This window comes from Rhododendron vialii, chromosome 8a (genome assembly GCF_030253575.1).
Source record: "Rhododendron vialii isolate Sample 1 chromosome 8a, ASM3025357v1".
Taxonomy (NCBI): domain Eukaryota; kingdom Viridiplantae; phylum Streptophyta; class Magnoliopsida; order Ericales; family Ericaceae; genus Rhododendron; species Rhododendron vialii.
Genome location: NC_080564.1, coordinates 34,549,333 through 34,563,102, shown reverse-complemented (window position 1 = coordinate 34,563,102; position 13,770 = coordinate 34,549,333). Strand labels below are relative to the sequence as shown.

Sequence of the window (13,770 nt, the reverse complement as noted above, 5' to 3'; positions counted from 1 at the left end):
ATTATCTGCTAGAAGATAAATTGCATCAATACTTATGGGCTCTGAAGTCCGGATCCATACCTTTTCTGAATCCCCAAGGAGTTGATCTTCGTCAGTTATTTGATCACTGACATCAGTTTGCCCTGCACCCTCTCCCATACCTGTGCCTTTTGCCTCTTGAGTTTTATCAAGGCTAGATTCCTCCATTGCTTCTTCATTACAGATCCCATATCCTTTTGAATATAACGAGGCAAAAATCTCAGCAAGGAAATGAGTTATTATAGATACCTGCCATTAAATTTACAAGAGATGTCCAGAAGTCAGAAATGAGAGAGAGAGAGAGAGAGAGAGAGAGAGAGAGAGAGAAGCAAAGAACAAAAGAAAGCAAATAGAGAATTGCATATAAAACCAGAGGTTTGTGTGACAACAATATAGAAGCTCTTTGCAGATTCTGTCAAACTGAAATTTACACAGATCTAAAATCCTGAAAATTTAGAGTGATCTAACATACCATTCTGTGGACAACTAGGAAATCATGCAGAAGACTTTGGCCAAAGTTCAATACGGCATCAACTAGGGAATAGAGATGCTTCATATGTGCTCCAACTAGGACAGTGAGATGGGGGCTTTCATTGCAGTCGTTCACAAGCTTTACCTGATGAAGTCATATCAGATGATAGATTAAACTAAGAAGGAATAAAAAAAATGAAAGAGTACAAAAACAAATCTTCCAAGAACAGTCCAATAATATAACTTACAGCAAAATCAATTGCCTTGACTACTGCATCAGATATGATGTCTAAACGCAGATTCGCTACATATGTCTCAAATAGAGCCTTCCACAGAGTGATGTTCCCAAGTGACTCTACAGAAAACGTGTCAATGCTATTCCAAGTGCCTATGCTGTGAAATGCCTCCACAATATGCTTATAAGTTTCTTTGACAGCTTCACTAAACCCAGCTTCAAGTGTGGGCACAGTTTCTGCGCGACAATCCGTGCCGTTCTCATTATGTCTTGATTGCAGGTTCCCATTATAATCTTCTTCTAGTAAGCTAGCCTGCAAAAGATCAAACTGTTTGGTTTTATAGTCCTATATCAACAACTTCCTTTATTCTTTAATTCAAGGTTTGTATATAGACGCTTTGTATTGCATAAACTACATTCAACAAATTGGTTGGCTAGATTAAAAAGACTACATTGGAATCTGAAGCAACAGATTCATTGTGGTCAAATCTTTCTAAGATGGGGTCCATGGGGAAAACATACTGAAAATATGTATATATGTATACATTTATGTATGTATGTATAGGGAAAGTCTATTAACACAACAATTTGCAACAATATGCACAACTTGTTGAGGTGGCACTGTATCATTGGGCAATGTAAAATGGCGTCTCATTCATTACCAATGATGCAATCCCACCCAAGCATGTTGTGCAAAGTGTTGTGCTAGTGGCATACTTCATATGTATATGTATGAATATACTACCTTCTTTAATATATCATCAAACCGACCAAGTAGAACCTCTTTAACAGATCCTCTATCCTCATCTTGCTCGCGCAAAGCACACAGATGCCTCTCAAACTCTTTTACCATCTGGAAATTCTGCAAGACAAACTGCTCCATTTGCTTCGAAATGACATAAGGATACAAAGGTGCTGTCACTGAGGTTAGAACTCTTTCCCGGCCAAGCAGAAGATTATCCAGTAAATCCTGGTGGAAAGTTTCCATTAGTAAGAGCACTTGGATACCGATGGGAAACACCACTTGAAAGAAAAAAAAATAAACCAATCGAGTTTTACTACTATGAATAATATGAGCACCTTAGATTTCTGAAAGTCCGGAATAAACTTCTCAAGGAAAATGCAAACCCTATTTGCGGCACCTTTGACACTTTGGCATGTGTTAAAATGAGTACTTTCAACTGTTTTTAGCAGCAGACAATCTTCGACCAACATAGAACACAAAGTTCCAAGTAGTTGCTGCATACAGTAGCGTTGTCACAATCCAAGGCTCTAGACAATAAAGTTTCATAGCCACCATTTTAAATAAAGGGGAAAGCTTACCTTTTGTTGCCACATGCAATTATATGTGGTATGCTGGTTCTGTGCAAAATAGCACTCGCTACTTGCAACAGTGTCACAGAAAAGGGAGCTGGAGAATAGATTTTCAAAAAGTGTCGCACATTTCCTTAAGCTCGTCAGCTGGTCGGCCAAACCATATGTGGCAGCCCGTTGCTGCTGCTGTATTTCAATAAGATGGTCAAGGAAAGAATTTGATCTGTTAACCTACACAAACAATGAGATATCATACATGTCAGGTATAGTCTTAATAGATATTACAGTCTGGAAATTTTCGAAATACAATACGATCTAATTGTTGAACTGAACGAAATCCTGCTAGCATTTTCTTTAGAATGGGTAGCAAAACTTTTTTGTGTGAGCTCAGTTTGCAAGTGCGGAGTGAAGACGGAGGGTTGATCGGACAGAAAAATCATCCTGCAACATTGAGTCTCTCAAACATAGGACTCTGAAAGCAACAAAATAAGACAAATCTATATCCTAACCATCATACTACCGAAAAAATATTAAGTTAAAAATCTACAGAACTTCATGTACATAAGATTTATTTACCACAGTTGGCATTAATCTCCAATATTTACCTGATATATTAACCAGCATTTGAGCACTAAGCAAACTGGGGGGGAATTTTATTTTTTTTGATAAGTAAATAATTATATAAAAGAAGGCATTAAGGGAATGCCGCCCATATACAAAGCGGCCATGAAACAAAAAGGCCCTATACACTTCCAAGAGAAAAGAAAAGCTCAAACCAATCTAAAAATTGGTGAAGAGAATGATCACATTCTCTCTTGTCCCAACTAAACAAACTATTCACAAAAAACTTTTGATTCTAAATAAAGGCTTCTCGACGCCTTCAAAGCATCTCGAATTTCTTTCTCGCCAAATGATCCACATTAAACAAAGAGGGCTGGGGGAAAATTCTTAAGATCCTTATGGACATTCCCCAGACAATCCGAACATTGGACTCGTCCCCACCACCACAACAACACATACGCACACCACAAATATAACAATAGGCAAACAAATAAACAACTAAAAAAACCGAAAGGGAAGAAAGAAAACGTAGAACCAAAGGTTAGTTGGTATGCAGACAAGAAACATGCACGGCCGGCCTTAACATTTTGGGCCCAAAGTGAACTCCCAATATCAGATGCAATGTATCTTTGAGCAAAACATATTAAAAGATGGCAAAATACAAACTAAAAGGGTATGATTGCAAGGCCCGTATTTTTATATACAAACAAAAAAGACATGATTGCAAGAGTTGTACAAATAAGGTACTCCCTCCGTCCCAAACAAAGTTGGTACCTTTTGGGGAATCAAACTTTCTAAGGGAACACAATCCTTACTCCTCCAAATAAATGGATTTCCAAAAGTGCCGTCCTTTTGAAAATGTAATGATTACACGTTTTAAACTCTAATTCAATTTCCCTCCACTTTTGTGTTTCCTCTGTTTTTTGTTGCTTTTGTTGAATCTAATTCGCAGCTTCGCCAAAAGCAACTAGTCGCCTACTTTGAATATGGGAATGAAGGGCAAATTTTTTGGGACCGATGGAGTATTTTGTTTCATATTTCAACTAAATCCATGGAAAATAATAATATAGTCATATTAGCTTGCTCGAATGTCTTGATACCCTACTTTGTGATAAAGAAATTTGATCAAATGCAACAACGTATCAGCCATACATTACTTTTCCTTAACTGCAAAAGTACTAATAGCGTAATTAATTTAGGTATATTTCCTTATATTGTTCACAGGGGAAAAAAAGAAAATGAAGCGAACAGGAGACAATATCCAACAACTTAAGTGCCTGATAATCGAACATGAGACGCACGGATTTAATGCATCAGGCGCCAACCACCACTCCACGTCTCTACTATATGCACCAACTGGAAGCTTTTTTTATACTTGTAGTGTAAATAATATAACATGGAGCCCCAAATTTCTGCCACATTTGGGGACAAAGCAGTTGCTTCTTGGGCTTTCCCCAGGCCCTGGAAACACGGTAATTCCTGTACAGCAAAACCAACTTGAGCTCTAACTATTCTTGATGGACAATTTTGTCCTGTGGTTAAAACCAACATGCAGCACTACTGATGGCTCAACCTGTCCGACAACTAAAACATCATGCCCTCCAAATAAAAGATCTACCTGTTCAAGAGTGAAGTCTTTATGGAAATTGAGGCAAATGTGCTGCAAAACGTGGACTGAAGCCATGCTCTTAAAGTAGTATCGGTTTGCTGTTTCCCATTCCCATTCGCTCTCCAAACTTTCATGGGGAAAACTTGGAAGCTGGCCCGTAGCAGAAAATGAATCCTTGGATGACAGTCCACCTTGTGTAAGCAACAAATGCTTCGTCTTATATGAAGGCTGCATAAGCCACTGATTTGGTTGCTTGGATTCCAATTGATCCTATATAATGCCAGCCAACAAAGAAAAGCCATTGTCAGACTTGCAACAAACAAGGATTCAAAAGGGATAAATAAAGTTCTTCTCAAATCAGAAGGCTGAAATCAAAATTATGGGTAAGCTAATTTACCTCCAAAAATGTGGACCTGTGCTTAGACAACCCATATCCATCCAATAGCTTCAGGAGGTGGGCTAAAGCCCTCCTCTTCCCCAAGCTCTTGTTTTCATCCTTCCAAAGCTCATTACAATCAATTGCAGTTCTACAAATATTTCCAATGGTAGACCACACTTGCTTGCGTTCTTCCTGGTACACAATGCTTGTAGACTGGGAAGCTAAGAATTGGCTGATGGTACTTCCAACCACTGCATAATGAATTCTAATAACTTCAGATACAGGAATAACAGCAGAAAAAGAAGAAACGGAAGTCCCAGGGAAATCCAAAGCCAAAATAAAACAGAAAGAATTCGGGAAAAAAGTCTTCAACATCCTTACCCGAGGAATATAAGAGTTCAAACTCAGGTGTCTTCTCAAGGAGCAACTTTTGCAAAACACAATCTACTTTCCTTTTCCAATCTGAAAACCATGTAGCCCTGCAGAGGAGAAAACAAGCAACAATTGAGGAACAGATTTTATAGAACACCAAAATACATAATAGATGGCCTTAGAGGCAGTAGTTCAAAAGGATGTATGTTTTTATCATGGAACACAATGCCCTCGATAGAGCTCAATGGAAAAAAGGGACTCATGCAGCGAACCCCAATTGATGGGGCCTTAAGGCTCCGTTTTGTTTTTGTTGGTTTCCAGCATACATAATATAAAACAGACGAAGATACCTGTCCTTATCTCTGAACAGAGTCTGATCACATGCAACATTCAGCATCTCCCTGTTCTTGTCAGAAGACTCAATGAGGCGTTGAGGACCTTGCAGTGCAGATGGCAGTTTTAACCCTCTTTCTGGTGCTTCTTGGTTGATAATAAACATTACCGGATGTTGCATTACTTCCTGTACATATTTTATAATCAACAGACAAAGTCAAATCACCAGTCTTCAGATTTTGCAAGCAGCTAGGCTGGTCACACACTGAAACTTATTGTTGACAAGAAAAACTCATCAGTAAATTTATTGAAAGAAAGATTTTACAAACGTACAAAGAACGAAGAAATACACATAATAACATAATGACGAGAATGAGGCAATATACCAACTATGATACTTACAGTATATTTTTGTATGACATCTTTAAGTTTCTGCCTCCTGCTTTTTGACTTCTCTATAGAAACGTAGCTTTGGTGAATCTCCCAGCAACATAGCTTTGAATGTTCTTTCAACTTCCCCTCGATACCTTTTCTCTTATCTTCCATGTACTCCAATACCCTGAACAAGATATCAGCAACAAAATACTTCAGAACATTTTCAGTTGGAAAATAAATGCTTATAAATTTCAACTATTGAGAGAGGACTCACATTGGCAGATACTGCACATAGAAGCCAAATAAATTGTATAAAATCTTCAAATTTTCCATATGGCAAGGACTGCAAAAGTAAAAAATAGTCAGTGGCTGAAAGAAGTATAATGAAGGGCCTTCATTTATTTCGACATAGGTGCTTCTTACAAGACACTGCCAACTAAAACATCAAAGCACTTTGCAATTAAAGAACATGAAGTAAATCTGTAAGTTGTCCTTGTAAGAATTACTAACTAAACAGACAGTTGCAAACTTTCATTCAGAAAGGCGTACCTTAAGTAAGACCCTCTACATATTCCAGTGCTGATTTGTCCATGGAAAGCAAAAAGAAGTTGAAGCCGTGTTCTGAATTCACCAACACTGGATGTTTGAATGAACTCCTCCAAACTGCAGGTTAATTATGACTTACTGTTTGAAAGATAATAAATTCAATCAAACTTAAACTGAAGCTACATCCCTACTGGCACATGCCTTTGGATAGTAGATCTATCATATTCAGCAACATCAGCAGGATGTCTATTTTGAAGAACTGAATATAAAGGAAACCACAGCTGCAAGAAGACAGAAATATGTAATTAGTTCTGCCAATGCGAAAAATCTATTATCTGTACAAACAGGAGAAACAAGAATACAGCAGCATGATTATTTTCCCGAAAGCTTGCCGCTTTAAGTTACAAAAGATGCATTCAGGAGCTTATATCCCACCAAATGTTCAACCAGAACAGACTGCCAAGAGGCCTGGTACAGTACAGGAAACCGTACAGGAAGAAAACTGGACGGTCCGGACCATCCAGTTTTCTTCCTGGACAGTTTCATGGATTGTATCATTTTTGTCCCGCCAAAACATATTTACATGTTCATCAAGAGGTATGATACTAATGTATAATCATTAGTGTCAGTTCATTATGCCCTTATCTAAGAACTTGATAACTTAATCATACTGCTGGCATGGCTTCAAAGCTTCAAGTTATCTGAAAAGACCAGCCATTCTCCAGGCTATACAGTAGTTATTTTGGTTACTCAGTAAATATCTTCAACTAAAAGGAGAAATTATCATCTCTTTTTCATTATAAGTACGGTGGGCATTAGAAAGACAGCAAGGGTGAGGATACAAAGTGTCCCAGATTTAAAAATATTTTCTAAATCATCCGTGAGTGTCAGATGAATTGCTTGAGTTAGGACTAAAACAATAAGCCTTGATTTCTTCACAAACTACACACAAAAACCAAACAAACATACATTCCCGGCATTAATCTCAAATTGCATTTGAACTTCATCCAGCAAGGCAGGCCAAGACTCAAACTCCAACTTTTGCCATGAGGATACCAAGTGAAAAATTGGTTCCAGTTCACCTATCACTCAAAAGGAAAGAGAGGGAGAGAGAGGGAGAGAGAGAGAGAGATAATAAGAAAACCAGTAAGACAGCACAATCAGGTCATGAGGACCACAGTTCAATTTCGTACCAGAGAGGGGAAATTTCGAAACAGTTTCCTGTAGCACCCGGATCCTATTAAGCAGGAATTGCAAACCAGAAAGAGCCTACAAAGAAGAAAGCACGTCACAAGATGCAGCAATAAAACACCAGTTTATGCAAAGCAGTTTTCATCAGAGAGCATCTTATCTGAACTAACCAATTAACCATTGTAGGCATTTTTCCCTCTTGTATCATTGATATTATTTGTTGCACTACAGATTATTTTACAGTCTAATACCCACCAGGAAAAAAGGATACCAGTTAGAAAACCAGACATTATAAATTCATATATACTACCTTAGCTAATGGGGTGCTTAAAGGAATAGCCAAGATCATTTCAATCACATCCAAGATTTTCTGAAGAGCAGGATGATCATCCCATTCATTTAAGAGAAATGTGATTCGCTCTTGAAGAATTGTAACCCGCTCCACCATCTTCGCCATCACAGGAGCATTTGGATCCTTCACACAAAGTTGAGAAAAAGAAGGTAAGAACCACATGGTAGAAACATAAATGGAAAATGGGGACAATAAAACTTGAAAACCTTGTAAAAGTTGTATCCATGAGCTGATTGATGAGAGAAATTGAATTTCTGTTCACGCTCCAAACAAAGGCGGAATAAATGTTCAGGCGCAAGCTTAGCATCCAAATCAGATGATAATGATCCCTCTAAACCTGGAATAAGAAGGGATAGCACGAGGGATGTGATATCGAACAAACAAATTAACACATGCTCATCACAAGGTCAAAAAACTGTTTAGCTATGCTCACATCTAATCATTCTCACTCCCAGCGTGTATGACTCAATGAAGGATGACAACCGTTCTTCATCAGACACCTTGAAAATTCTAGGCTGCTTTGGGTGCCACAAATTAGAATTACAGCAGCGAAATAACAAGACCAGGTATTAGATATTTGCCTCAAAATTGAGTTTTTTTTTTTTTAAACTAAAATGATTTTTGAGAACATACAGTTTGAACAAGATCCATGGACCCAAATAATTGGTTGTGAACATGCACCATATTGTTCATGATGGAGTCCTGCATTGAGTTCCATTCCTCCAGAGCATCGTCTTCCTCTTCAGATTTCTTCACGGGTGAAAGCAGCTTGTTAGAAAAATAACTACATCTGCACAAATGGTGAGGGACAGGTTGTGGGGGAGAGAAGACATCGTGTACAGAATCATTACCTTGCCAGCGACAACTTCTTCAGAAAGCCACTCCTGCCATTCTGTTTGAGTCTCATTTGCTAAGGAACCAACTGGACTTGATGTATCACTTTCAATGATACTATCAATCTTAAATGCACGAGGCTTGAACCTGAATTGCTGAGCTTCATGCTCTTGTTTGGTCCTCACTTTAACTTTCATATTCATCCAAAGACTAGCAAACTTATCAAATATCTTGTCCAAGAGCTGATTGAAAGACAAAATATTAGCTTAAAGCCTTGATGTAAGCAGATTTATGGGAATACTTCATTTGAAATCGATTGGGTGGATTCTTACTGTAAAAGAAGCATTATCCAGCAATTGGACCTCAGCAATACAATGTGCAACACGGAGAAGAACATTGTGATGTATGGAAAGTTTAAGCTGTATGTCCGAAACCTGTTATCAATTGGGAGAAAATGAATATACAATTTACAGTGCAATCGCCATCACTTTGTAATATAAGTCAAGTAATGTGGAGATCTAAAAGAACTATGAGACTCAACACACAATGTGCTCATGAGTCATGAGTTCACTCAAATTCAATATGTACGGACATGAATTTTAAACTATAGTCACAGACCATCTTATCTGATCTATCATCTGTTGCTGAAGTAGCCAAATTTTCCAGCAAATTCATATCCATTCTCGATATGTCAATAGGGACACCTACATCACAAGAAGGAACCCTGGCCAACCCAATATTGATCTTGACAGACGCAGATTCAGCTAAGAAGACCCTAGGAAATCTCATGAAGGAATAAATTGTCTCCTGCCAAGTAGTTTTCCAATTTAGCAACAAAGTGAGTTGTTAAGACACCTTCAATGAGAGAAAAAAAAAAACCACCACCAAGAATGATGTCCATATCAACCTGTCCAATTCCATACAGAGCTTTTTTCTGTATGGTACTTGACAGAAGCAGCGATAACCCAAGTTTCATTTCATATAATGCAACCTGAACTGGTTGAATAATATCGACATAGGCAGCATATTCGTTTGATAACTGATCTATAAAACAGGTTGCTGTTTCCTGAGACATCAAAGAAATAACAAAAAGACACAAGTTCATTACTAGATGGACAACTTATGACTACGAAATGGAAATATCAGATACAATGGAAAAAAAAATTACCTGCCAGTTGTCAATTTGTTGCTTGTCCACACTGCCAACATCTTTTATCAGATCATTTGAAATTGAAATCCGTTTAAGAAACTCCTCACATTCATATTTTAACTTTACGAACTTTCCAGGATTAGAACGAAACACAATCTGCAAGAGTAAGCGACCTTCATTAAGGAGTGAAATAAAAAACAATTTAAAACTACAAAAACATCAAGGAAACCAATTACTACAATACTGTATTCCAATGACAACTGACAAGTGCAACCAAAAAAAATTGCAAGCCTGTCAATTCTGCTTCTGTTGAGTATATTGCTATAAAATTCAGTACAACAGTAAAAAAAACGTATCCAGTTATTCGTCAAAACACATGAGAAATCACAATCCATAATTTGAGTAGTACTCCTGATAGAACTGAACTAGTAGTTAACAGGGCAAAAAAGTTGTATAAAAATAGGATAGCTTAAAGCGACATGAATTTCCACAACACATCTCTAATCACTGGGACAGCAAATAGCTACACATTATGGGCCGACTACAAATAATTTAAAGTGAGAGAGAGGTGGGCATAGAAGATGTAGAACCTTATGTTTAAGCCTTTTACACTCAGCTTTGAGGTTTTCCAATTTCATTCTTTGTTTGTCAGGCTTTCCCCATGATAGACATCCAGCAAAATAAGCACTCTCATCTCGTACCTGTAAGATATGAGATAGTAAGTGCTATCAACATCTTAAAGCATTTCAATTAGGACAGCAATAGGTAATCAGATCATTTTAGCTCAGATGTGAATGTGTGGAAACCCATCAATAATATCAACGCATGTTTTGAATGGTAAAACTCATGGAATTAATAAACTCTACGGAGAAGTTTAAGCTATCTCAAATAGAGATATTCACATATTGTCATGAGATTTACATAACTAACAAATCATGTGGGAGTCCGCAATTACTAAATGAAGCTCAATAAACAACAGCGTAACAAATAGCACCATGTGGGGAAGAAACAAATCAACAAACAAAGAGGAAGGGTGAGCCCCTTGGCCTCTCAACTGAGAGTGTACAAGGGTGAGCCCCTGATTGTTCTTCCCTAGTAAACCTTGATAGAAAGTATCATATAATGTATGTACTTCAGTTTACCCCTAATCAAAGAGGAAGGTAAGTCTAATTTTAACTGCATATCCATAAATACAGGACAAGGACTACAGACTATCTGACTGCATGCTCAAAAGGAACAGGAAAGTGTGCAGGGCCTGCAGGCTAAAAAATACCTCATTTTCAAGTTGAAGCAAAGCAATCTTTTCAACCAACATCAAGTACTTGCAAGAGTACTTCATAGCAGGATCCAGATCATCAAAGGTAATCAAGAGACGATAACGTAAGCTCCCAAGTCTTAACCATGCACATCCCAAGTTATATACACGGTCTACATAACAGTTAAACAAAGTCAAAAAAATTAATTATCAGCTAAAGATACCTCAAAGCTAGTCAAGAAATAAATCTAAAACTATGTCCATTCAACAAAAAATAAATTGAAGGACAACATACTGACCAGAAGATGAGCATTGAAGATAAAGTTCTCCAACCAATGGTTCAATGACAGAATTCACCAAGGAGGCGAATCCATGGTGGCTCGACGATGTAAGCAGGGAAAGCAAAACCTCTATGTTATCCTGCTGTAAACATAATTAAAAGAGTATAGTTTATCGTAGAAGTTTCTCATAATGTGCAACTTTTTCCTTAATGTAGAAGCTTTCAAGATAATCACATACCGTTGTCATACTTTTCTGAAAGGAAGAAAGAATAGCTTTGATGGCAGCATACTTATCAGCTCTAAATGACTTTCTGTGGGCATATATTATCTGGAAGCAGAAGAACATCATAAAAACGATACCCAATACTACCATTTGCATCGGTGAAGATATATCTGCCGACAAAAAGGACTGCTACCTGCTGGAAGAGAGACCGAGCCGTGGATAAAAGGAAAGTTTGCACATTAGTAACTACCGGACAACTTTGCCACAAAGTACTTGAAGCAGCTCTAATTTTCAGGCAGTGCATCGAATAGTCTTTGATAGGTAATGTGATTTGCCTGATTTGAAGTGAGGAAGAGATATCAAACTACAGAAGTTTGACAGTTTCAATTCTTGGAAAGTGAAGTTTATCTGATTCTAAAAAGCAATGTCATTCTAAATCTGACAATAAAGTATACATGATGAGTAGACAAAACACCGTCTAAATGATTTGGTGGTCAATATCACCGCAGTATATCAGTGAATAACATCAAATGAATTGTCCAAACCTCTATTCTTTTAAAACTTCATGGTGACAGAATATAAAACCACCAAAGATAAACATATTGCAGACAGTTCAATATGACTAAATTGGTTAAAGCATCCATTCAACTCAAAACCAATTGGCAACAAGTGGAGAGGCTGAACCAATTGGCAATGAGTGGAGAGGCCACCCAAGCTCATATACTAGTTTTGGAGGTCATAATTAACCAATGTTGAACAAGCTCGAACACTCACCCACACGTGGAGAGGTAAACAAATTAACCATAACAATGGAATCAGAATGAGACAAGGTGCACCTATGGCACAAACAATGGGCATCAAGAGAGTCTTGTCCAAAAGCCTCCTAAAGTCTAGCTCTGAATCCTCTGGTACTACCTTGGAATCCTCTGAATCCTCTGATACCAGGTCATTACCACTCAATTGGCAAGGTGGGACAAGCTCTAACACCATTAGACAAGCCACCATAATCCATAGTAAATGGCTTATAAGCTCCCAATATCTATTTGAATGCATCAGCCTTAAACCAAAGTATTCCACATCCATAAAGTACCCCAAGAACGTACCGAATGATTTATAACTTGATGTTTAGTCAATCAAGCAAAAGTGAACGAATTGAAGCAAACTCAAGCACGAGGAATCACTGTTTTCTTACAGAAGTCGGTCAATTGTTGCCATTCTCACAGGCTGGAAAAGCATATGAGGTAGTGAGATTGCATTACCATCCATTCTCGCAATGTTCTGCATGTTCGACACAGACAATCAATGTCAGTTTGGTTAATAGAATACCAATTTACCAACTTGCAAAATTTTCCACTGCGAAACTGAAACATGTACCTTAGCCAACACAGGCTGAATGGTCCACAAAAAAGAGTGCCAACTAAACCACATTTCGAGGACAAAACTAGAAATTTTTGGATTTTCTGCAACACAAGAAGAGTGAAAACAATTGCAACAAAAGCCTAAAGGATCTATATGCCGAAATTCAGAGGGTATTATATACCTGCATGGACAGATGTCAGTGCGTCCAGAGTCCATAAGATTTTTTGATGTGGCAAGAAGTCAGTTGGAGGTCGTGATGAGAAGTTCAAGGACAAGTCCAAGGTTGTCTTCAAAAGGTCAGAGAAGTTAGACAAAGCCTGTAACAACACAGAAGAGAACCAGTGAAGATACGAAGCATCAAAAACTGGAAGAACTACAAATAGCAAGGCATAACTCCTGCTATATTTGTGCACCACCCAATTGTACAAAATACAAATACACAGAATTTATTTATTTTTTGGTAAGTAAACAATTATATAAGAAAAAAGAAGGCATTAAAGGAATGCCGCCCATATACACAAATACACAGAATTTTGCACCCCAATCGATGGCTTTGATAATGAACCCTGGTTCTTTTAAGCTCAGAATTTACGCTGCCTGTGTTTAATCACATTCGCTAAACAAAATGCACACAAAGCTCTAGGTGTGCTCCATTACAAAAAGCATAGGACAATCTTCAAAAGTTTTAATCACCTTGACAACAATAAGGTATTCCTACGTTGACCCGAACCAAGAAAAATGTTAACTCCAACATTGAAACCTAAAACCTTATGCACGTTTGGACATCATTCTTTTCATTTCAATCATCAAGAAAGAACATCTTTTTCTTCCAGAACAGAACCGGTAGCATTGGCAAGGTAACCACAGAAAATCTGGACAAAACACAGGTTGTCTATTATACGATGCTGGGGA

At 37.8% G+C, this 13,770-nt stretch overlaps 1 protein-coding gene across 1 annotated transcript in view; it reads right to left on the bottom strand.

The window, feature by feature from the left end:
* Nucleotides 1-13,770, bottom strand: part of LOC131335780 (midasin-like) — a 38,697-nt gene that overhangs the window by 4,438 nt on the left and 20,489 nt on the right. Inside the window, exons 40-72 of the mRNA XM_058371281.1 lie at nucleotides 13,040-13,175; nucleotides 12,874-12,959; nucleotides 12,692-12,777; nucleotides 11,693-11,834; nucleotides 11,515-11,604; nucleotides 11,295-11,415; nucleotides 11,014-11,168; nucleotides 10,331-10,441; nucleotides 9,759-9,896; nucleotides 9,498-9,656; nucleotides 9,209-9,397; nucleotides 8,923-9,024; nucleotides 8,608-8,832; nucleotides 8,390-8,506; nucleotides 8,190-8,271; nucleotides 7,963-8,093; nucleotides 7,715-7,879; nucleotides 7,407-7,482; nucleotides 7,183-7,295; nucleotides 6,415-6,494; nucleotides 6,217-6,330; nucleotides 5,942-6,010; nucleotides 5,695-5,851; nucleotides 5,310-5,479; nucleotides 4,969-5,066; nucleotides 4,606-4,838; nucleotides 4,218-4,478; nucleotides 2,048-2,269; nucleotides 1,805-1,963; nucleotides 1,470-1,694; nucleotides 738-1,052; nucleotides 491-634; nucleotides 61-267 (exon numbers count right to left, since the gene is read on the bottom strand). Of these exons, the coding sequence (XP_058227264.1) occupies nucleotides 61-267; nucleotides 491-634; nucleotides 738-1,052; nucleotides 1,470-1,694; nucleotides 1,805-1,963; nucleotides 2,048-2,269; nucleotides 4,218-4,478; nucleotides 4,606-4,838; nucleotides 4,969-5,066; nucleotides 5,310-5,479; nucleotides 5,695-5,851; nucleotides 5,942-6,010; nucleotides 6,217-6,330; nucleotides 6,415-6,494; nucleotides 7,183-7,295; nucleotides 7,407-7,482; nucleotides 7,715-7,879; nucleotides 7,963-8,093; nucleotides 8,190-8,271; nucleotides 8,390-8,506; nucleotides 8,608-8,832; nucleotides 8,923-9,024; nucleotides 9,209-9,397; nucleotides 9,498-9,656; nucleotides 9,759-9,896; nucleotides 10,331-10,441; nucleotides 11,014-11,168; nucleotides 11,295-11,415; nucleotides 11,515-11,604; nucleotides 11,693-11,834; nucleotides 12,692-12,777; nucleotides 12,874-12,959; nucleotides 13,040-13,175 (4,878 nt within the window). The remainder of the gene's footprint in view (nucleotides 1-60; nucleotides 268-490; nucleotides 635-737; nucleotides 1,053-1,469; nucleotides 1,695-1,804; nucleotides 1,964-2,047; nucleotides 2,270-4,217; nucleotides 4,479-4,605; nucleotides 4,839-4,968; nucleotides 5,067-5,309; nucleotides 5,480-5,694; nucleotides 5,852-5,941; nucleotides 6,011-6,216; nucleotides 6,331-6,414; nucleotides 6,495-7,182; nucleotides 7,296-7,406; nucleotides 7,483-7,714; nucleotides 7,880-7,962; nucleotides 8,094-8,189; nucleotides 8,272-8,389; nucleotides 8,507-8,607; nucleotides 8,833-8,922; nucleotides 9,025-9,208; nucleotides 9,398-9,497; nucleotides 9,657-9,758; nucleotides 9,897-10,330; nucleotides 10,442-11,013; nucleotides 11,169-11,294; nucleotides 11,416-11,514; nucleotides 11,605-11,692; nucleotides 11,835-12,691; nucleotides 12,778-12,873; nucleotides 12,960-13,039; nucleotides 13,176-13,770) is intronic.